Here is a 24,643-nt window from a genome sequence, read left to right as displayed (position 1 = left end):
AAGCCAGAACAAAGATTTAACAAACATGCTCTGGTTTTATTCTGCACATATATACACAAGTACAGACAGGGCAGTGAAAAAGGAAATCGCAAAGCTTTATCAGAAGTTGTAATGACCATGGCTGTTAACCCCCAAATGAGAACTTGCACTGACCTCAGTCAGTAGCTATCCAAAGAAGAATGTAAGCTCTGAACTGAAGGGCTGTCTTTGATAAAAAGCCAGAGTACCTCTTAGTTTTTACAGATCTTGCTACTTACAATACAGACGTAGCTTTTGATTCTCTAAGGCTTGCAAACTAAATAGAAGGGAGAAAAAAGATTGTTTCTCAGCCTTGGGTATGGAGGGGCTGAGTGCAGAAGACAGACCACAGTGTAATAGTGAACTAAGGAAGAAAAACAGAAGAAAGAGGGAAGAAAAATCAGACAGAATGCCAGAAAACACATCATTTAGAAAAGGCAACGTATTTCAGCATCTTGAAAATATCTTTATATGATATGGTCCATACTGTTTATTCTATCCCTGGTCATGAAGCATTTCTCTATAGGAAAGAGTAAGAAATCTGTGAATGAATCAGAAATAATTCCCAGTAATTCTCAGGTAGAACTAAGTATCAATTTTTCAGTATTTTGAAGGCAGAATTCCTCTAGTCAAGCAGCCAGGTAATATACCAGTCAGGCAACCAGTACACTGTATTATCATTGCAGAGGCAAGAGTTACTAATTAAAGTCGCATTAAAAATTGTAGTCTTTGGAAATAGCAGATCAGAGACTTCCAGACCTTTCAGAGTGTCCCAGAGTAAATAATGACCAACTTTCACTGACTACTGTTAGTAGATTACTGTGAGAACTTTCTTAAGATATGGCGATGAATTCACCTTCAGAATAGTTTTTCCTAGTCACACACAAAGCAACTGATACAAGGAAAAGACAAAAGTCTGTTCCATTTCTTCAAGCCTCCAACTTTATGATACACCTGGCCCAAAACAGTGTCCCACTATCCACTTTGACTGGACAAAGAAGCCAGCAAATACTTACATCTGTTAACTGCATGTAAGTGTAAGCAGCTGTGTTGTGAGTCATTTCAGGACTCTCTAATTGAATAAACAATTGTAATTGTGCTCCATGGAACTCCTGTGTTTTCCTTCAGTCTTGGCATCTCTTCTCATGAAAGCTGTAAGTTAGGGTGCAGCCACACAAATTCAGTCGCCTATGACAATGTTTACCTAATACTTCCAGTCTTTACAACCATCATGAAGCGGATCCTCCTGCTGGGCAACTAACAATTTCCAAATTTTCAAAATCCACTGATCAGAAACTTACTTACAGAGTGATAATTTTTAAAGGCCCTCAGATAACAGTGCAATTTATTACTGATACTGAAATAATGCTCACAAAGCACAGTGACTAATGTACTGAATGCTGCACTTGTAGAAAAATACAGTGCTGCTCCGTACACCAGAGGATTTATAGTCTAAGCGTTATTGAGTTTGTCTTGAACCTTTCAGTAAACGTACCTTAAAATTTAACTGAAAAGGAGGTCAGTGGTCTACTTTTGGTCTACTTTTAAGAACTTATGGTCCACTTTTAAGAGACTATGAAAAATAACTGAGAAAAGAGGGTTTATTTCGGTAGACATAGAATCATTTTACAGGGGTTCATAAATTTGAAACATTGAAAGTACTAATCTAGGCAGATTTTTAAACTGTGCAGTGGAATTGCATTCTTGTTTGATGGGATTGGAAACACACAACTGGCTAAACACGAGAGACAGTCATCATGGGAAGTGCACTGAGAGATGCTGAAAGGGGTCAATACTCCTAAGACTCCCCCACCTTTTGCTGCTTTCAAGCAAAGGATCACAGACCTGAACAGTCATCAGCAGCGACTGAAAAAAGCTAAGAGATAAGGACTTAGGAGCCAGGAGATCTCAGCTCAGTTCTGGAAGGTACTGGAAAGAGTGAAAACAAATTCTAGGGTCTGTAAAAATCTGTAGATTTTACTAGTATATAAAGTAATTCCTCTTAAATCTCATGCGGTTTATATGAGAAGTTTGTCATGCAAAGATCCTCCACTTGTGAGCAGATAGCTTTGCTGCTGTAACTCATTCAGCCTATAATAGGTTTGCCCAGGCCATAAACAAAGTTTCAGGCTTTCATGTTTTGTTGACACAAATTCCGCTGGAAAAAGCTCTGACACCCCTCCAGCTGCACATTTCTTTTCACCTACAAGACACTGTTATAGGTCACACAAGACTTCTTAGTTAGGCAAAAAAGTAGAGCGCTTGTGCCTGGAGGCTAAATTTGCTTTGATACCTAACAACACTCTGGTTTGCCATTCCTGGAGGAATGTCCTTGCAGCTGTGCTTCCTAAAAGACAACCACATCAGTGTAATACCCTTCCTACACAGAGCTCCCCTTAATAAGTGGATATTAATAAGGTTAGGAGATACCCTAGTAGAGGAGTAAGTCCAAAAATGCAGAGACAGCCAGGGGGAAAACATCCCAAGACTGACACAATAAAGGGAACAAGTTAAATGGAGCTACAGAGCTCCATGTAACCCTAAGGAGCTGGTGTTGTTTGTCTTAGAGAAAAGAAGGGAAGCCTTGGTGTAGACCTTTTTATACTTTACAATTACCTTAAAGGAGGTTGTAGCAAGGTGGGCATTGGGCTCTTCACCCAAGCAACAAGTGATAAGATGAGGGGAAATGGCCTCAAGTTGCACCAGGGGAGGTTTAGATTGGTATTTAGGAGAAATTTCTTTACTGAAAGCACTGTGAGGCATTTGAACAGACTGCCCAGGGAAGTGGCTGAGTCACCATCCCTGGAGGTATTCAAGAAATGTGTAGGTGTAGAACTTAGTAGCACTGTTTAGTGGTGGACTTGTCAGTACTATGTTAAAGGTTGGACTAGATGATCTTGGATGTCTTCTTCAACTTGAATGATTCTGTGATAAATAAGGCTGGCAAGCCTGCAAATCTGTTTTTAACCTACAGAGTTAAGGCCTGCTTTAACTGCAACATGCTGTTATGGTGTACAGGAATATTACAATTTTTTTTTTTGAATCTTATGGACTGGTATGGTGCAAAACTGGTGGTTGGACTTGGCAATCTAGAAGGTCTTTCCAAACCTAAATGATTCTATGAAAACTGATTGACTCAATAAGATACTACCTATGAAAGCAGACACCTTTACTCACTGTTTTGTATTAAAAAAACAGCTGAGTTGCAGAGATTTGTCTTTGTTTACCACACAACTTGTGTGCATTCTTTAGGCCTAGAACCACGTGTTTTGACAGACTTAGTCTACGGCCCATTATCTTCCACAAAACAAATTAAGCCAAATGCTTGTTACAGCTCAGTTGTACCTATTTAGGGAAAAAGATTTAACAACTGAAGAAAAAAGTGTTGTGTGTGTATGTCCCACAGCACTAAATATCTTGAGCAATCTCTCTGCCAACTATCCTTTCACCCCTTTTCTCACTTTTTAAGTTCTTTATGGGAATTCTGGTCATGACTATTCTATCACTGCATTCATTGATGCTGATGAACCTCTCTGCAACAGCCCAGGTAACAACTTTGGCCACTAGTCTTTGTAAATCTTTTCCACAGGCAGCTGACTTACTGTATAAGTGAGATCAGACATTCCGGTATTATCCTACTTGGTACAGGTATATGGAATAAAATGCCCAAATTGTATTCTGAAAGAAGTCATCTCTCTGGCTGAACTTAATGACAAGTGAGCCATAGTTTTCAAGTGAAAGGGAAATAAAGGAGGACGTTCTGAGGCACTACTTGTAATTCATAGTCTAACACTTGATGCTCTCTTCTAATACTTGGCAATTTTCCTTTTCTTTTCTCCTCCCCAGAGCAAATTCTGAGGCTTCAGTGAGCAGTTTTGGCATTACGCTACTCCCGGGTCACACAGGCTGCGCCACTTTGTTTCATTAAATGGGTTCTTAAAATCACCAGCCAACTTTACAGATTAGTTTTATTTCTAAGAAAAGCTATAGGTAAACAGCTCCAGCATTTCCATTTCAAGCTTGCTACCTTCTCCTATTAGAATTAACCCTGAAATTTTCAGGTCTGGGTTTGAAGCTGTTGGTAAAGAGCACGAGCAAGCAGGTATGGACAGGCTAGTGAGAGATCTATTTGGGAATAACCTTAGACCCAATGTGACCATGCTGTTGATATGAGGAAAAGAGGCAAGAGTATTCTGCAATAAACTTAACCAGATGAAAAATGCAAATGATGCAGATAGGCAGTGGAAGAGACTGTAGTTATAGTTCAGACAGTCTTTCCTGGCACAAGGAGCACATTGGCATAGTGCTTAGCTAAAGACAGGTATGAAATAAATTTTTAGTATTAAGCTTAAGAGGGACAATGGTCTGAGTAGAACAGAGCTAAAAGACCACCTCGTGCTCCAAAGAAACGAACATATTCAATGACAGCTTCTCAGGTGTGATGTGACTTTTTACCCTCAAAAGCCAAATCTGTTCACACAGAATCAGAACAGAAGTTCAGAACTAACCAAGAAAGTGGAGTAAACCACCCCAGAAAGAAAGAGACCTCAGATTTTATCTCACAGTAATTGTTTCTCTTGCATATTAGCAAACATACAGTAGCACAAATACAAAGGTAACATAATGGGTCTAGCAAGCATTGTGCTGCAGGCAGGGCTTTCCATGTAGTGCACATTTAATGCTCAATGGAAGACAAGTATTATACCAAGAAGGTACTGACAGAAGAGAAACAGGCAAAGAAAAGGGAGGAAAAAAACCCATGATTTCTGGCCATTTCTAATCTGCTCCATACCCCTTCCTGAAATGCTGGCCTTTCCACCTTCCACACTTCAAAGCAGACAGCGTAGCACAAAAAAAAAATCTGCTCTCAAAGGGGCAAGCAGAGAGGACGCATACACACACCCTTCCTTTTGAGTAGACTTTCCTGAATGTTGCCTCAGCTGTCTGCTGAGCCCTCATGGAAGGACTTTCCTTTTTATTAAAACAAATAATAAAAACCTTCCTCTTTGTATTTCGGAGCCAGCAGCAATCCTCAGTGCCAGTGGTTTCCAAATCTTTTATTGCAAAAGCCACTCCCTGCTCCACACAGACTTTGCATTTGGCTCTGCTTTTATTTCATGGCATTGAATCAGGTGGGCCACTGGGTATCATGCAGCACTGGAGAAGCTCATGTGCTGAATTCTACCCATTTGCCGCCCAACATGACCCCTACCAGTACTATGCTCAGTGCAAGCGATGTACCTTCCCTGATTGGGATCCTACAGACTACTACTCTATTTTTAAAGCCTATCAACAGTTAACATGCAGCCTCTCTTCAAGCCAAGTTCTGCCTGAAGACACTTCTCAGCAGCTCCAGACTACAAGGGAACACATGGTCATTCTAGACGTGCTGCTCCTGTTTGCTGTGGTAAATGCTAAATTACAGGCACATAGCACATACACAGAATGAGGTTAATCAGAAGAAAATTCATATTCTTATGCTTGAAGAACACTTTGGCTTTGGACAATGCTGCTAGAACAAGTAAAAGAAGGAAATTAAAATAAGTCTTGGATATTTTTCTCAAGAAAAGAGATTACTTCCAAAATTCCAGTGAAAATTGGTTTTGACCTGGCAGATTTATGAGGCTTTGAAACTTTCATTTGGAGCCTAAGCAACAGTTTGTTTTGTGTTTAGAATAATAATACTCCTTAACTGAAGCAAAGAGGGGCGGTGACACCACTATTTATGGCTTGTTGTCCCCTCTCAGTTTCTGCACAGGGAATGCAGCTGGACTGGTTGTTGCTTTTACAGTTACTGCACACTTTTTTTTATTAGCAACCCTCATGGACCAAAAAACCATGAAACTGCTCCTCCAGAACAGAGGCTTAATTAAAGTGAAGAACATTTTCAAAATAATATTTTCAGTTGCTGTTGCTTGTCTTCTTGTTTAAGCCATTAGCAGGCATTTGTTCCAAGTTTCCAAATTTTTCCCCAAAATAATGAATGCTATAAACCTTTGAGTCAAAGCTGAAATCTTCATACCTTTTAGGGTTCTGTCATCTGAGGCCAGGTGAAAACCACTAAGTATCACAGGACGATATGAGCAACAAACTACCAGTCACCAGCACAGAAATTTGACAGGGCTGTTTTGTCTTCTCAAATAACTTTCTACACAAAGAGCTGGAAGCTTAGAAAGCTGAAAACATTATGAAAAGTTTGCATAACGTTTTGACAAGCGCAAATACAGTTCAAAATACAGTGTTCTTGCCTTTCTTTTATGATGGATAAAAATTTGGGCAACTCTAATCTGAGGTTTTCTTAATGTGCTGAAAGTACTTTCTGCACAGCCTCCTCAAAACTGGCTCAGAAATGTAGTCTTCCTTCTTTAAGTGGTGATATTAAACGCTGTGGGTTTGGTTTTTTTTTCTCTATTGAAAAGGCAAATACCATTGTTTCTAAAGAATCCTAGAGCTGCAGAATCAATAGGCTGTTTCATATCCCATCAGCAGCAGATACTGGGCTGAAAGCCAATTTCATCACGATGGCTTTGTTTAGCCTACAGTTTTGGTCATACTGTAATTCTAGTTAATTGATTGCTGGTTTGTTTGAGTTAGCACAATTGAAAATGGTAATGTAGACATCCAAGAAATATTTGGGGCAGAACAGTTCATTAATCAAAGTAACAGCATGTCCAAAACTTTAAAACACACTAGGTTAGGCTGGATGTAGATCCGCCCCCCCCCCCAATCTCTCTTCCACCTGACACTGAGAAACTAACACCTCCCAGGGGTCTGCTGCACTGAAGAAAGAGAGCTCTCATCAGGACCTAGGGTGTGGTACATCAGTCTTTCAATTACAGATGGGAGCAAACAGAATCCCATCAGACAAAGCAAACCTTCCACCCAATCCCCAGCACCAAAGGGAAACATGATAATGCAAATTTACTAAAAAAAAAGCAAAATCAGATGCAGTCAAGCATCTTTTCCCCATTAGCGCAGAAAGTTGAAGCACCAAAGACTGCTGAAGCTGTATCTTTCCTTTCACCTCTGCTTCACAACTGAGCGTGAAAGAAGGTGTTGATTATCTGCCATTTCACATGTAACAAACACAGCGTATTCATGGATGGTTCTTCATGCAGGACAGAACCGTGCAAAGCAAAACCATTGTTCCACCAACAAAATGCCAAAAATAGGAAGAGACATATGCAATTACATTTATGCACACCAGTAAAGAAGAATGATGGTCTCTCTACATGAACATAAGACAACGTGCTAGATTTTTTAGCACTATTGTATAAAACATAGCGGATGAGAAAGTAGAACTGATCTGGACAGTCAACATGGCACACTGGACTGATGTAACACAATGAGTGAAAAAAATGACACCATCCTTTAGGATGTATGTTCCTTAAATTTTAAGAGGACTTGCAATTCAGGATCCCATGGTATTTGCATTCCCACTGGTGGATAGTATAACACAGATGGGATCTGGATGTGTTTACTATTCTGCTGTTTAACTTTACCGCTGTGTAGCATGACTGAATACACAACAGAATGGTTTGAGTCTTCGGTACTGTTCAGCTTCCACCACCCACTGAAGAGATGTAAGGATAGGAAAGTTTAACTTGAAATTTCATAGTGTAATGAGTTAATATTATCCAGGCTGGAATTTGAGCAGTGGTCTCTTGACTCCTAGCTATGTGTTTGAAGCCCAGAAATATCCTGCTCCCCACCGATGACCTTGCATACTATCTGATATTGCTGTTATAAGGCATGAATATCACGAAAAAGTTTGCATCTGGTTTCAGAAAACAGACAATCCTATACGTACCGCTTCTGGAGAGTGGATGTAAGGCTTGATTCTCTCTTACTCATTTCTCTGGAATGACTGAAAGCAGCTCACCACAAGTGGTTTGGGAGAACTTACATTTCTTATCTTTTCTCTTACACACATCAGCAGAAAGCTTTACTGTACTTATGAGGGCCTGAACTTGAACAGAGCTGGTCCCTGCTGCCTAAGCTCTGCCCACCATGGAGAGCCATAAGCACTTTTCAAAGCACAGAAAGATTAATGACAGCTCAGCATAGGGATGCTGAAAGACTCAGACTCATGACTGATGCATGTGAAAAGACTGGTGAGCAGAGGGTGGTCATGTCTGTGTAAAAAAGACCCATCACTGAAACCAGTGAAAGCTGCTGACAATTGTTTTTGCACATGGAGGCTATTTCTAAACATGAGAAAACTTACTGCTATTGACTGTAATTTTATGTTTCCTCTTCCTCTTGTCATAACCACCATCTTCCTGTAATGTTTAAAAAGGAAATCTGGAAGTAGGAAACGAATCAAGAGGGAGCCCCACCTTTATGCAGGGAGACTTCTATGTTTCGTGGAAGTGTCGTACGTAAAGTAAGGGGAGTGTTTCTAGTTTTAATCAATTTTATTAATACATCAGTCAACTAATGTATTGATCAAGTTATTATATTTGATATATTTTATCTCCTTGTTCTAGTATATCAAATGTCCAAAACAGATGTCAGCCCTTAGAGTTTATCTAACATGGGAGGAGAGAGAGAGCAGATGAATAAACGTGTGATTAAAGTAGTAATTATGCCAATTTGTTTAACTAGTACAGAAAGCCTGTAGACTCATTTGCCCATTATTCTGCTGTCTTCATTTCCATCACGCAGGTTTACCTCCTCAGGGTACAACAAAGAATATATCAAAATTAAAGGGACAAAACCAAAACTCTCAGACAAGCAGATTGGCTAAAAAAAGTTAAACACACTTATAATTTCCTTTCCCTAGCGGCCCCAGCCCCAAACCTTTTTTTAATTTTTTTTTATTTTGTAAATAGTCAGTAATGCTTAAGGGGTACTTGGATTGGTACAGCTTCCTTGATATAAAAAACATTTCAAAATAAGGAAAACTTCAAGGTACCATGGCTCTATATCACATTCTATCCTTGCTAATCAAGGATACTTGATACCACATATTTTTAGACTGTAACCACAAAACTACATGTACACTGCTGTAAAGAGAAAAGCAGATAGAATACCGACAGTGACATCCAAATGATAGGACTAGCTTTTTTCCCCAGTGGGAGGTAAGGGAGATGGTAATTTTGGCTTTCAGATCCACAGTTCACATGCCTTCAACAAGAACTTAGTCCATTTTCCGTCACTGAGAGGCCTTCAACTTCCTTGTTCTTGGAACCTGCCAGGAATTTCCCCTGTATTCATGGAAGCCACAACGAGACGGTATCCCGGACACTCTAAGAACAACTTATGGGACACATTAAAAATCACCTTGTGTGGGAGCCAGGACAGCATGTCACTTGAAACAATGGTCAGTGTCCCAGCCAAGAGTACGTAGCATGGATGGAAACTCAGCCCTGAGACAGAAGTCTTCCAACTGTCCCTCACTCACTTGAGTGAATCTTCAGTTCCATTGTACTCAGCAGTGCTTTGTCCTTCATCTTTAAATCACTTCAAGAAAAACATATTAATAAGAAACATATGTTAAGCTTGTTTGAAAAAGACCCTCTCTGTATTAGAGGATACTACAGGGAGGGACCCCACACTGCACTATGGAAATCATTATCATCTCTTTGAAGCTTCAGTTAATAGGAGTGATTTCTCTTACAGCGTGGAAGATGAGTTGTCTACATTGAAAAAACACAGAACTCAACAGCAAAGTTCAATACAGTATTTTTTTTCAGAAATATTTACAGAAGAGGTTTTGATTTAATTTAAACCACACACTTTCGTGTATAAGCATGAGTTGAAACTATGAAGTACAAAATTATTCTGAAAGAAAACATGCATAGTCTTCATAATATTTAAGTCGTTCTTACTAAATGGATGCTGGTTAAAACACCAGATACCAAGACGGGTGGAGTTTTCCTAGTGGAGGTTCTGGAATTGTTTCCTTCTAACAAAACTTTGTAATTCTTTTGTCAGCACATATGATTTCCTGTGCTCTTTGCTGTATTCCAAAAGCCAAAGTATGCACCCTATTGTGACAAAACTGGTTTACTGAGAAAATACAAACAAACATCTGCATGATGTCAGTACTGAAGGCAGCTTTTTGTATGTGCTGGAAGATCTCATTGGGTTGTGGAACATCAATTATTGGTAGGCATGCTCAAACATTGTCAACAGATCACATCAAAAAAATCTGAGACCTTTAGTCTTGTAGCTGCAAGGTTGAAATCTCCAGTAGTAAACTTAAAACTGACCATTAGTTTAACTTTGTTACATGGTATTCAGCTCTGAAAAACAAAGTATATTGATAAAGTGAAGATCAGCATCCTAGATTAACAAAATAGACTGCCCCGTTACTGAAATATGTTTACTGCTTTATGTCACTGTTAATAGGGATATACTGGGGATGGAATATTTGAAATAAAGCCTCTAGTATGAGCAATAAGTGGACAAACTGCAAGACTTCAGACAGAAATTGACCAAGCCTAGAGTTTTAGAAGCCTCTAGGCTACAGTTCTGCAGACATAATTGGAGACAATTTACCTGTGGTTCCACAGGCAACTGAACAAACCTAGTGTCCTGTGGTAGCCAACAATGACATTCCACACACCTAACACTTACTTTGTGATGGCTTCCTTGCTCCTTGGACTGTTTTGAATGCTACTAGAAAACTGCCCAGGTCTCCTGCTGAGTGATTGCCTGCTGGGCTAGTTAGTGGCTTAACCTCCCCTGTGCATGGAAATGGATGCATAGGAAGGCCCAGGGCAGCACGGGCAAGGGCAAGAATTTTCCTTCTTGGTAGCTGTGAGCCATTAGTTTGTCCAGCTGCCCAAGGAACCAGAACTAACTAAGCAGCATCACGACAAGAGACAAAGAATAAGAGTTCCTAGCATCACTCACCTCAGCTGCTAGAAAGGACACTTGCTGCTGACCACAGCTAACAGTTTGATTTTACTAATTCCATGAAATTACAAAGTGGATAAAGATGTCCTGCTGGCAAGTTTAGACAATCTTCCATATGGGTGTGTTATTTGCTTTGCAGCAGAGAACCTAACCAGCAGACATGCAGCCAAGAAGAACTGCATTGTGCTAGATTACAAATACGTAACAGAATTGTCTTCTGCAAATAGATTACAGATGAGCAAACCAAACAAAGTCAGAAGAAAGAAAAAAAAAAAAAGACTGTGTCTATACTACAGGTCAACAACAACACCAGAACTCAAATCCCCTCCTGGCTCACTGTCCACTAGGTATCTATTTTCCAGCAGCTTGGACCTAGTCAGAGCTGCACCAGTTTGTATTGTAGAGTCTGTAACAAATCCATCAAGGCTCCAGAAGAAACCATTCAAATGAATGAAAAATGAACACTAGACGTAGGGCTTAAGAAAAAGATTTGGTTCAATGACTATTTTTATTTAAACAACATACTGTAATACCAGAAATGTCAATTAGGAGGACCTGTGGGGTTTGCTATTTAGCTTTTTTGTGTCTTGTTACAGATTTGTGCAGGACTGAATGGACAACAGTTGCCTGCTACCGAGTTAAAACTATGGGGAATATTCATGTTTCAACACACACAGAGAGAGAGACTATTCTAAAAGGCAATTCATCTTTTACCACTGTCAAAATAGCACACAGAGAAGTTGGCATCCACTTAGGTACCTTACTTAGATGTTTATTGACTTGAATATCTACTCTGTCAGAGCAAACTATTCTGCTGAAGCCTTTTGAACTCCTACTTGTGTTTTTGGTTTGCAGACCACACAAATTTCCCAGAATAAGGAGAACGTCCATCACATTTTAATTTATAAAACATCTGCAGTCCATATGAGAAGAAGTGTGTCCCAGAGGAACAGAAAATTATAGTATTCTTAATGTGTGGATAAGAAGCAACTGGTGTTGAGGGTAATTAAATTTTGGCACTGATGAATTTCAACCCACTGTGTGCATTAATTAATCCACACAGTGCTCCTGTGAAAGAAATGCAGAAAGGTCTGAGATTCAGGGCTTACCTGTAGGTGAAAACCAACACATAACAGGATAGGGAGACAGTTTTAAATGGAAAGTTATTTTGGACTACTTCTGTGAGTGGACTGTGTGACTTTTTCTGGTTTGCTTAGTCCAAAAAAGTAACGCAGCTTGATCTCATTCAGAAAAAGTGAAAACAAAACAAAACAAAAAAAACCACTGTTCTATTCAAGATAGGACCATCCAAAAGCCCCCAAACCAGTTACTCATTCTATCTATAGACAAGCCTCAAAATCTAATTTTACATGGACCCAGACATCTGCGGTCCTTCAGTTCTTGCATATTTTTCACATCTGACAAGCGTGTTGGTATAATTCTGATCACGCTGCCTCTAAAAGGATACAGCAGAAATAGCAGTATGCCAAAAAGTGACAAGGATGAATGCAAGTATGGCTCAGCATCTGTGCATGCAAAGGCTAAAGCAGGCTAGCTTTCCTCAGGTCTAGATGACTTGCGTGTGTGCAGAAAGGTTTAAAAAATCATGATGAATAAGGAACAATTGTTCATTATTTCTCGCCATATAAACAAATGAATTTATCAAATGGCAAGGTTAGAAACAGATAAAAACAAAAGGAACATTTTCCACCCAACAAGAAATTGAGCTGCGTGACTCACCACTACACGAAGTTTGGATGCCAAAACTATTAACAGGTCCAAAATTGGATTGGGCAAGCCAATGGAAGAAAGGTCTGTCAAGGATAACCAAACAATGGCCCTAATGTAATATCAGGGGAAGGAAATGCCTGTAGCATTGATTGCTAGAAGAAAGGGAAGAGGAAAGGATCATTGCTCTGTTAAGTTCTTTCTCTAAGCTGTGGCTACTGGCTGTTGTCTGAGACTGTCTAATAGGATGATCAACCAGTGTGGTACTTAAGTTGGTGTTTTTATGAGTTTCCAGTGACTTATCTGTGTTTTAATAGATTTCGACAATAGAGTACATCAAAAAAAGTAATGGTAAACTATTACACAGAGTAAAGTGCTAAAGAGCACCAGGGACAATTCTGGATCTTGTTTTGGACCCGACCCTTTTATGTTTGCTCTTTACACTAGCAAGTACGGTGAAGCAGTTCCTATAACTTCTATGTTCTCTAGCTAAGGAGTTCTGCAGCAGCAGAGGAGGGATGGTGAGGACTACCAGCATGACATCAGAAGGCCACTTCTTATAAATAAGTCAATTCCTTCCATGCCCTATATTTATTAATCTCTTGATAAAATAACCCAAATGAGTGAATGATTTCTTTATGAGAGCCTTGACATTTCGATCACATCTCATTAATTTAATGTTATGGTCATTGTTTCAAAGGCTGTATATTGAGAATGAATTTGCCTTGTAACCATTTGGATCTGAAACTTGACTGAAATACACAACGAAGTCTTTATGGCCTCTCTGGGCTCTGCCAATTCAACAACAACAACAAAAAATGACAAGAAGCTTCTCTTCTGTTCTGTTTATTTCCATATTTCACTGTGATTTTTTGACTTGATAATGCATTTTACAGATTAAAAGTCTCTCCGACCTATTTTTGTTCCCAGTGCTATTAATGTAGGCAGTAAAAAGAGGTTTTCAGTTAAGACAGACAGATTCATTCGGCCTAATTTTGACCTCATAGAAATGATGGGATCAAAAGTTCAGTTTGACCTTTTTATGGTATCATTTATGTTTACTCATGAGAGAAGAGACAATGCAAAATAAACTGCAGTGAAAAATAGAAAACAGTTCAGAAGAGAGAACATGTAATGAGGAAATGAAGACTAAAGTCACCCAGTTGTGCTGGGCTAGTTTCTATGGGCCAGTGGAGAGCTTGCCATCTCTACCAGAGAATGCAAGGTTCCATTTTAAAAAAAAAATCAGACAGCAACAAATAACATCACATGGGAAATCACAAGTTTAAACTGCATGAAAAATATAAATTCATACTAATTACATCAATAAAATCAAAGTGATAAGGTGTGCAGCGGACCACACTTGTTGCCAAAACAAAAATTGTTTTTAAAGCTAGCTTTATATAAAGTAAGCAACTGAAAGATGATTCCTATATCTATTCTTACATTAAAAATAAATTCATATTTTGAAGAAAAAAGAACACAAAATTGTAAAGGGAATAAAAACACACCTAAAGACATCCTAACTTCAAAAAAAAATCAAGAATAAAAATATCGCACAATGATAAGCTATTAGTTAGCATTTTAATTACATTATATATTGTAAATGCTGTATCATTTAAGTGTTACACAATGCTTCATATGTATCCTCCAGCAGTCAAATTGTATGAGATATTAAAATGCCAACACAAAAACAGATTCCACTGAACCAGTCTACATAAAGCACCTCTACGGAAATCCAAACACTTTCAACAGAAAAATGGTATGAATGGTTTCTAATATAGTCTGCTAACCACCTGTGGAGTTTTCAGCAATACAAATTAACTGAGAAGTGTAGCTGCAGCAGAACATTTAAGGAATCAAAATTTGTTTATTTGCTAATCATAAACAAATAAAGAAGAGTACCTTTCTACCAAAATATGGGAAGCATATAAATTTCAGGAATGACATACCTGAGTGTCACGCACTTGTTGAAAGCCTTTCAAAAAAAGATGCAAGGTGATTATTTCAGCCCAGCACGATTCCTCTGCATTACTTGCAATACTATTCAGGGGTTCAGATACTATATAGGAAATTTATAAATAGCTTCTAAAAATAAGTATGAATATATTTTTAAAAAAATCTATGAACAGTAGGGTCAAATTAAGACTTTTTTTCCACAAAATGCTAAAGGCTTGTTAAAAATAACACGAGTCACAGGAACAAAACTGGGAGAGGTGGAAGGTTCTTCGTTTTCTCAGAAAGCAAAGCTTACATAATCACATTTCCCACTCTGAAACATTTTGGGGTCTCCTGGCATATTTCAACCAAAGTTAAATGTAGAATAAAAGTCTCGAAGACTATTAAAATAACTAATAAAATACTTTTATATATTTTAGTGTAACTTTTAGTTGTACTAAAATAACTAATAAACTTACAAGCGTTATTAAATTAGAGATTGGGAAGGGGTAAAACATGAAATAAACGCTTCCACAACTGTAAAGGCATGTAGGAATAAGCTGTTCTAGATTCCCATCCAGGTCTCCCGTTCAACACTTACCTGGCTGCAAACCAGCCAAGGAATATAACCAACCCCCCCAACAAAAACTTGAGGATGTGAGCCCTTCTCTGGGACACTGAAAACCACAGACCAGTTCCCTCCTCTGCTTGTGACCACGTGAAGATCTGCTGCTCACTTTCAAGAAAAGGCTCAGACCACGAATGTCTAGGACACACAGAGACCTGAATTTTCAGTCTAAATCTAAAGTAGAAAAAGCAACTGGGACCCAGGGGAGGGGACAAGGCTGGGGTCCCTCTCACTGCCATGGCCACTGGGGCAGTTCTAGGAGGAAGGATTCAGGAATCTGCTACAGCCTGGGGAGGCCTCATCTTGGACGGCACCTCTGAGGAGATGTGAGCCAGAACCCCTGCAGCAGGGAGAGAAACATGAACTCGCATCCCAGGACAGAAAGGCTGTTAGACAAACAGGCAGTCCCTCCGACAGACTTTTTAAAGCCAGACTTTCTATTCCTCCCCTCGTTCTCTCTGCTCTCTTCTAACCCTTCGTAAAATAAAATAACCAGCAGTGAAGATCTCATTCTGTGCTGAACACAGCAACCCTCCTTCATCTACCCCTCGCCGTCTGTACCACACAGTGCAATCTGAGACGGCTCTGCTGGAGGTTTTGTGCCTGATAAACACAATGATGAATACATTTACATACAAAGCCATGTGAACAACAGTGCTCTGTGAAACATACTACTGCAGCAAGAGATGCCAAAATCTTTGTCCCATTGTTTCTTCATTCAATGAAGAAATACAGAGAAGACAAAAAGAAACGGCATTAATTTATGCCTCTGCTTCACACCCACCCACATATCTCAGTGGGATTTCTGGAAATAATGCAAGGCCTCTCCAGTGTTTAAGATGCAGCCCTTCCAAACACAACAGCAGATCTCTACAGCCAAAAAGCAGAAGAAAATTGCATAAAAATGGAAACTAATTTATTTCACCATAAAGAACGCTTTCTGTATCTGTATTTGCATATGCTTCTTTGCAGATAGTACTACAAGCACGGTCAGATGTATTCTGCTGTTACTATGAGAAAAGCAGACATCATTCGTCTAAACTGTTATTTATTGTTCAGTGAATGAGTTGTTTTAGGGCATGCATTAACAAAATACACCTACATTTTGCAAATGTTTTTGAGCATAAGCATGTGTAAGATAATGTAAGAAAAAAACATTTTGTCAACATATTTTTCCATTTACTCATCAGCTACTTGATTTTTCTGTGGAATAGCAAAACAAAGCCATGCTATGTTCTCAGCATGGCTATTTTCATAGTGGAACAAGTTTCAGAGTAGTGACTTGGTACTCTTCCCCTATTAAAAACTTAAAAATACGAAACTGATTCCTTGCCCTTCCTTCAAAGGGCTAGAAGACAGAATTTCCAAAGATATTCACAGTACCTCTGTGAGCAAAAAAGAACAGCAAAAGTTTAATGAACATCATGGAGGAAGGGAGAGATAATGAAAGCAACGCTTGTGTGTATTTTACACTGTATATGCACTCAGCTGTCACTGACTTCAATGCAAATTCCATTTCTATAACATCTACAGTATGAGACTGATGGTGTGGGAGCCATATACTAAAGTATAAAATTAGCCAGGCAAACAACCAACAGTCTCCTTGGAAGCTGCTGCAGCATGGGATGGCAACATAGACTCCTTTTGCCTAATCTGCCTTATTAGGACTTTTCCCATATCCTCTTCTCTCATTCATTTAAATAAATGAAATAGCAATAGGAAAGCAATAGGTCCCCTAGCTACAGTAAACACAGGTGGACAAAACAGATTAAAAGTTCACTTCTTATGATCTTATATTCAGAGAAGATAAAAAAGCTCACGCTGGGACTTGGAGTGGCGTTTGGGAACACAGCTTGCTTTCACTGCTTACTTGTCTGACCTTTGTACAGAATACCAAAAACTATCAATACAATATGCAGAAATTATGTCAGCCCTTTGATATGGAGGGTGAGGGATGGCTCATTTTGGGTATTTATTTTAATGATATCACAATCACACATTGTGTGGTTTGAATTAAATAGATTCTTTTGAGCTTAAAAAACCCTATTGATCTTTCAAAATATTCTTTTATTTTTGTCTGGCACTCCACTGCACTTCCTAGCACTGCTGCCATTTAAATGACTTCACAGTTGATGCAATAAACACATTCAAAGATATAAACACCTCATGTTTATTTTTAAGCAAATAAGAATTAAAAACCAGTTCCTGGAAACTGCAATGGCAACTGAAAAGTGGCATATTCAAGATCATTATGAATCAAACTGATATGGAGTCAGATCCATCAAAAGGAGCCATTTGCCTGAAAACAATTTTGCATCTCCAAAACACAAATTCCCAGTTTATGCCTCTGACCACAATAAAAAAGAATGAGATAGAGATGTCTATAGCTTGCATGCACTGAACAGCCAATGACTCCAATGTGAATTCCACTTCCACAGGCTTTACAGGCTGAGACAGATGCTGTAGGAGTCAGTATAACCTATTATTAATGAAAGCTATATTAAAAAAAAATTACATTCATAAAATATCTTAAAATGTATTACTTTAAATGGTCACCTCATAACTAAATTAAATGTTTCGTTCTGATTTCAAGCTTCCATTATACTTAAGTGGTTTATCATCCCTATCTTCAAATGAATGAAAATAAGATCAACACTTAAAGATTTTTGGTTTAAAACCGACTGTGAAAAAAATATATATATATTTTCCATGTGAATCAATTATTTCCTTTCTCTTTTCCTTCTCTCCAAGCCCCCAACATAGCTAATTTCAAAATCTTATTTTAATAGAGTTGCATTGACTGAAACAAAGTTGCTTTACAACGTGATGACCTAGATGAACTATTTCAAATTCTTAACTTTTATTTATTTTAAATTAATTGACCAGAAGGGCTATTCTCATTTTCCATTTAGGATTTTCAAACTGGCTCAAACGAGCCCAGCACCCACCTCCCAGTACCTTTCCTTACATCTCTGAAGTATGCCAGACTGCTTTCCATGTACAGTGATACAGAAGATCAGGGACAGGACCACAGCTGGTGCCCAAGCCAATTTGTTATAAACAACTGGATAAAAAGAGCACTGCCAGAAGCACGAGGTGACTCGATTTTTCAGGGTAACAGCTTTAGTGTTCTGCATGGTTGTGAATCAGGAAGGAATAAGAGAGCACTGTCATGTCCTGTTTTCTCTAACTGCCTTTCGGCAAGGAAGAACTTGAACACAGCCTAGATATATTCTTAGGACTGGATACTTGCAAGTGATCAATAAGGAAGGACATTGATAAAGAGCTAAAAGTATCAAATATCATAAGAACATGAAAAACACTGTCAGAAACATATCAGGGGCATAGGTAGTCCCCAAATTTTCCTAGTGTCCTTGATTTACTATCAGGTCCAGTCACCAGTGCTCCAAATGAAGAGAATGAATTAGTTCAGGACATCCTTGTTCTAAAAGTAGCAAAGAGAGGGATGAAGGAGGCAGATCGCTAGTACTTGCTGAATCAACACACAAAGAGATAAGGACATAGGCTAGTCCCACAACATAAAAGAAACTGAAACAGACACTTTCCTTTAGCAGGCAGTCTCTTCAGAAGTACAGGAAGATCTACCACGATTGATACCTGGCTGTTTTATAACAAATGGGCTGTCCTAACAGCAGGTTTATTTAATATTTGCCCTGCTCCCACTTGATGCACTTATGTGAATTTACACATTTACTTTGGTTTCTCTTGATGGACTCACAGAGCTCTATGTTCTTAGATGGCGCAAGTTTCTGAGAGTAAAATTTACCTTTAATATATATACTTCTGTTGTATTTGCTGTGATCTGTAAGTATTGTATAAATGGTTACAGCTTGGAGATAAGAGATTTTTTCCCTATCACGTGTTAGCCTACTTCCAGAAGGTGTAATGAAAAATAATAATATTTCCTAACAATAATAATGATAATAACATTTAATTCAACTGTAACTGTCCTTTTTTTCCAAAACCAGTCTGACAACAGCAGCTCTTAATTTAGACCAAGCTGCACTCTGCACATGTGGATAAGCCAGTTACTATGGCAGCAAAACACCTGGGATAAATTGCTGGGCTGCTGAAAAAACAGTTTCGCTACTGACTTCAAGAGGACACTGTTCAGGCTTCTACCACACAGAACAACAGAAAATGAGCTTTTGTTAGGTAGTCTGGCCTGTCTGCTCTTTGGTGGATGTTTTCCCTGTTAAATTTGTCACTTGACGTAAGAAAAACCTAACCCTATTCTTACCAAATAAGAGAAGACAAGACCCAGTACCTTTAGACCACACTTCCTTTAAAAGAAGATAATGTGTTTACCACCTCTTTCTTTTATCTTGCTTAGTCTTCATCACCTTGGCTTATCTCCCACGCAACATGGTATTTACAAGTTCAGTCGTTAACACTGAAAATAGTGTAGTCAAAGTATTCTCATCATCACACAGACAGAATTTCACATGTGCTCTGTATTAACGTATTTTCCTGCAACCAGGAACAAGGACACATGAACTTAAATCCTCTGGCACTCCACTGGTATAAAAATACACTGTCCCACTTAAAAAACAGTTCAGTAAATTTTCTGAATGAGTTTCACACAAACAAAAGCGTGTGTTCCTGATGTAAAACCCAGATGCACAAGTCATCTCTCACTGATGAGAATGCAATACTAGCCAAAGCCTAAACCTCAGGGAGCAGACCTGTACTGTGTAAAACATGGACAAATAATACAGGATTACAGTAACAATATCAATGCTAGAATAATACTGACTACTTATGCCAGACACGCACACATGCACCAAAAAAAAAAAAATCCAACTTGTGGAGGCTTAGGCTGAATGTTTGTGAATCACCTAAACCCTGAGCAGCTATTAAGGCTCATAAGGCTCAGCCATATTTCTACTGTTGATAAACACATTGTTTCTAGTTATAAAATGGCTAAAGGTATGTTTTTCTTCGTGAGGTAAATGCAAAAAAAAAAGAACCCTTTCATGTAACGTACCTGGTCTCTGCATTCTGAGCTCCCATGCACCCAATAGATAATCCTTCCAAAAAACCATGAACCATCAGTACAGCTAAGTGGCTGTTTCTTATACATCAAAACTTCAACTGCCTGACTGGTGTCACAGAGAAAACTCCCATTAACCCAACATGGAGTCAAGTTGCTCAAAGTCAGCAAGTCACTTTAGGAAAAATCTGCTACAGGTGAAGGTGGTCAAGCTGTTGCTTAAGAGTTAAGGCAATGATGACATGGACAGCTGCCCCAGATTGGATAATCTGAAGGTTATTAGCTGCCCAGGTACCCCACAGTGGGCATACTGGCCTGTAGAACCCATCACAGCTTTGGCTACCCACTCTTAAGTCTATAGAGTGGGCACAATATACACAGAAATTTTATTAATAAAATAAGTGTTAAAGGGCAATAAGCACACAGTTATTTCATCTTTTTTTCTTTCTTTGTCGTCCACAGCTATTATAGTCCCTTCTGCATGTTAGTAATGATTATTTCTATCTTTTGGCAATTTAGAAGGAAAAAAAGAAGTAAAAAGGGATATGATTTTTCATTTTTATTATGCTTTACTGTATTGTGGCTGTAGGGAAGAGGCACTCTACAATTGTCCTAACCAAGTTATTCCTCATTTTATTTGTTTATTTATTTTTACCAAGCGTTCATCACCTTTCTCATTTTTGTGAGCTTTCCATTAATGGCTGTTCCTCAAGTAGCACAGCACAGATCACGTTGGAGTTCGACTCAATGATCCTCGTGGGTCTCTTCCAACTCGGGATATTCTGTGATTCTATGTGCAAATCTATCCCATAGATTGATCAATACTGACCTTTAATTGATTTGAGCGTTTGGGATTTATAGTTGCAGAGCATGCACAAAATGCACGTAATACCCAGGTAGGTGTGAGATACCAAGAAACAAAATATAAATTCTCATAATCATAGTCTGTAACTTCTAGGTAGACAGCTTGCAGGCTCACTGAGTAACAGAAGAAAATAATTTTGCTGAGATAGGGGTGACAAGGGAAAGATCACCACCTCACTACTTTATGAGGACAACAGAAAGAAAGGACAGCTGCATGATGGGAGTCTTAAAGCCACAATTAGCACAGAGCCTAATACAATGTAATACAAAACCAAAAAAAAAAAAAAAAGGTAACTTATGCTACTGCTTTGGATATATTCCAACAACTTCACAATAAAAAAATAAAATACAAAAGCTTATGCCAATCTTCATTTGCAGTTACACAAGCTTACATATTTTTCCTAGAATACTAATCTCCATTTTATTTATTCATGTTAGAGCGATTTAAAAAATTCCTCCTCAGCCATGCCTCATCATGTCATAATTATTCATCTTCATGAAGGCTTCTAACAGCCTCTGGTTACAACACCATGACATTTTCTAATAAATTATAAAGTGAAAGGATAATTTAGTCTCCATAACCAATTAATCTTTGGCTTCTTAGCAAAACTTAGCTCCAACAATAATGTGTCCAGTAGTGTACGCAGAGCTGGACTCCAGTAATCAGTTCACCTCACATTTCCCAGGAATAGTCAACAGATTAAATGCTTTCCAGTTCCAACCAAACAGGACAAGCCTTAAAATACTTGAAAACTGAGCATGAGAATTAGCTTCTTTTAACTCTCTGGTCTTCTTCAATAGGAAAGCAAACCAAGGAATGCATTTGCATCTGGAAATGGAGACGAAGGATCCTAATGAACGTGCCTCAGGCTTGCTGTGGAGCAGAATCTCATGCATTTTCTACAGACCTTCTGCTAACATCTGCTGAGATCAATGGAAATAACCCCTTGATTTCATGGCTACTGGTGTGCATGCTAAGGACAGGAGGCACAATCTTATACAAATAGGAGCAACCAATGTAAACTTTTGGACTAACTGCAGTACAGTAATCAAGTTGATGGCTTTTTACTTGTAGATGTATGAGCACCGAAAGTAAATATTCTTATAGAAAATCCAGTTTTGCAGAGCTTAGACTAATTTGAATCAACCTTTTATAAGAGCAAATGTTTTGAGTTCATTTAAACTCAGGTGTCTGCAGTATCTACAAACATGAGTTCTGTCTTACACAGACAAGGTCAGCGAGATGTTTTAGGTGTCAAGGGGGAAAGTTCTCACATTTCTGGAATGGTAGAAGGAAGATTTATAAAGTTTTTACTGGCCTGAAGGAAAGAAAGAAAGCAGAAACATCTGCCAGAGTCATAAGTGGATTGTTGGCTAAATTCATTCAGCGGGGGAGTCTGAAATAGATCATCTCTGCCTTGAGCAGTAGGCGTTAGTGGAGTCATCAAAAATAATTACTACAGAGGAGTCCAGGACATACCTATAGGGAATAAAACTAATCTGACAATGTAAAATAATTCCACAAAATATGGATAGAGAAGTCAGCACTTCTTGCACTCCTGGGCTCACACAATGTACTAAGCTCTTATAAAACATGAGCAGAAATACTTTTCATTTTAATCTGGAATTATACTTATGAACTAAGAACATTAGAAAAAGGAAAATCACAGACAACAGAGGTGGCTATGAACACTTAAGGTCACACCACTCAGAACATCTGTGGTAAAACTTTTACTCAAAGATACAAGCATGGATTTCAAACACTGATATTGCTTGGGATGTTTCTCATTTGTTCTAGAAACTCACCTGTGCTAAGACTAGCAAACATAAGGGGGGAAAGGGTTTAAACTGTTAAATAGCAGTGAGTTGTACACATTTAAACAACTCTCCCCGTTTTAGCTTTTGAACCAGATCAAAAGGAGGATCTGCAGCTCCCAAGATGAACTATCACGTGTGTTTGTGCTAGCCACTTGGCACAATCCTATAAACAACATACAGAACACCATAGGAACAATGACGTGGCCATTTCCCACAACAGTTCTTTCTTTCTCCTCGTAAACAAACCCAAGGCAGCACATACTCTTAAGAGCCATGGCCTCTCCTCAGGAGCTCACATGAAAGCATTTTGACTGTGTTTTGCATTAGCTTATTTCCAATGCCAAACAGCCTCCAGATTCCCAAAGCACATGCCGTAAAATCCTCTTCTGGAAGCAGAGCAAGCAGGGTCACACGCCACTAGAGATTCGCCCACGTGCATGGATGCTGTTGGACAGAAGCGGACCCTCAAGCTGTCTCTAGGGGCAGAGAAGACTCCTCCCTGCTGTATGATTGATGGCAAGCCCTCCTAAAGATGTATTTTGCTGGGGAACGCTGAGAAGGTACTGTATTATTTCAAGGGTACACTCTGTAAGTGTGCATTCAAGCAGTTTGAGCGTCTGGGAATGGCTGCACTCATGGCCAGCGCTGCTGGTTTTTAATCTGGGTGTTAAAAGTCTGCCCTTCCGACTGCACTAACATGTTTCCACAGTTAAACCTGTCAGGCCTCAGGTATGCGTAATCCTTCAGGGTTGTTGAAAATTGATTAATCCCATTTTAATGATGGTCAAACTCTCAAATGAAATATTATATGGAAATTATTTTAATTCCTTCCTTTCTGAGGGGCTGCTCTTGGTTGCTACTACTGCAGGGAACTATTTTACCCTGAAAATGACAGGTAGTGATAGTTAGACTTACATAAAGGGAGCATGAAAGGTATTCAAAACTATGGTTCTTAGCCTGTACATCCCTTGTCCTTACATGAGGCCAGTTACAAATATATCTGAAGGCAAACACAATCAGCATGCAAATAAATAAATAAATAAATAAATAAATAATGCCACAAGCTCAGCCTAGCAATTTTTGCAAGATAAAACATTTGTGGCAATTATACCGATTTATGTTCTGTTTTTCCTTGTCTGATTTTTGAAAAATTTTCCATGTTGCCTTTCTTCTTTAAACACTAGTACCTTTCCATGGAGAAAGAGTATCTTTTGTGAGATTTTAGGTCACATACAATAGACATAGGCGACTTTACACACCCCTCTTCTCATACCCCAAGATGCCTCCAACAGAAAATATTGAAAACTCAGATTTTCTGTCAATATGTCACTAGCTGTTCTTTCCTAACCCAGTTTTCTCTAAAATGTCTAGGTTCAAAAACTGTTAGGTACTGAGCTACTAGGGATCATTTGAACTGAATCAGATGAGGGGAAAAAAAGTATTTTTTAAATTATCCCAACGTATTTGAGGGAGTAATAACCATTCATCTCCAGCAACTTGGGCGAGGAAAGTGGGAAGGAGTTTGGAGGCAGGTAGCAATGAGTAACTGGAGCTCGTGACAGAGGGGGTAACTTGTAAATAAGTTCAACTGCATCCAAAACAGACATCTTCCTTTGCATTTTAGTGTATAAAAGCAACTGAAGGAGAAGAGAGAGGCAGCACAAATGATTCAAACACTGGTTTTGTAATTTCTCTGTCTAGCAGAGCATTCTGAAGCATTGGAAGTCCCAATGCTATGTTGTATAAATTACATGTACTCCAGACCTCAC

The 24,643-nt window shown here is 38.8% G+C and overlaps 2 protein-coding genes across 5 annotated transcripts in view; one reads left to right on the top strand and one right to left on the bottom strand.

Moving 5' to 3' along the window:
* PLEKHG1 (pleckstrin homology and RhoGEF domain containing G1) overlaps window positions 1-20,338 on the bottom strand; it is a 161,149-nt gene extending 140,811 nt beyond the window's left edge. For 2 of the 3 annotated variants that reach the window (XM_080587973.1, XM_080587974.1), the window contains exon 1: window positions 20,187-20,328. In XM_080587973.1, the coding sequence (XP_080444099.1) occupies window positions 20,187-20,244 (58 nt within the window). In that variant the 5' untranslated portion in view covers window positions 20,245-20,328. Of the gene's footprint in view, window positions 1-20,186 lie in introns of all 3 variants that reach the window. The other variant, XM_080587981.1, reaches the window with a different exon arrangement.
* A 1,691-nt stretch (window positions 20,339-22,029) lies between these two features.
* Window positions 22,030-24,643, top strand: part of LOC308193377 (uncharacterized protein) — a 76,804-nt gene continuing 74,190 nt past the window's right edge. For both annotated transcript variants that reach the window (XR_013949584.1, XM_080588037.1), the window contains exon 1: window positions 22,030-23,434. The gene's annotated coding sequence lies outside the window, so the exon portion shown is untranslated. The remainder of the gene's footprint in view (window positions 23,435-24,643) is intronic.

Source organism: Anser brachyrhynchus, assembly GCF_964034855.1.
Source record: "Anser brachyrhynchus genome assembly, chromosome: 3".
Taxonomy (NCBI): domain Eukaryota; kingdom Metazoa; phylum Chordata; class Aves; order Anseriformes; family Anatidae; genus Anser; species Anser brachyrhynchus.
The sequence above is the reverse complement of the archived record's forward strand: the minus strand, read 5'-3'. Positions and strand labels throughout refer to the sequence as shown.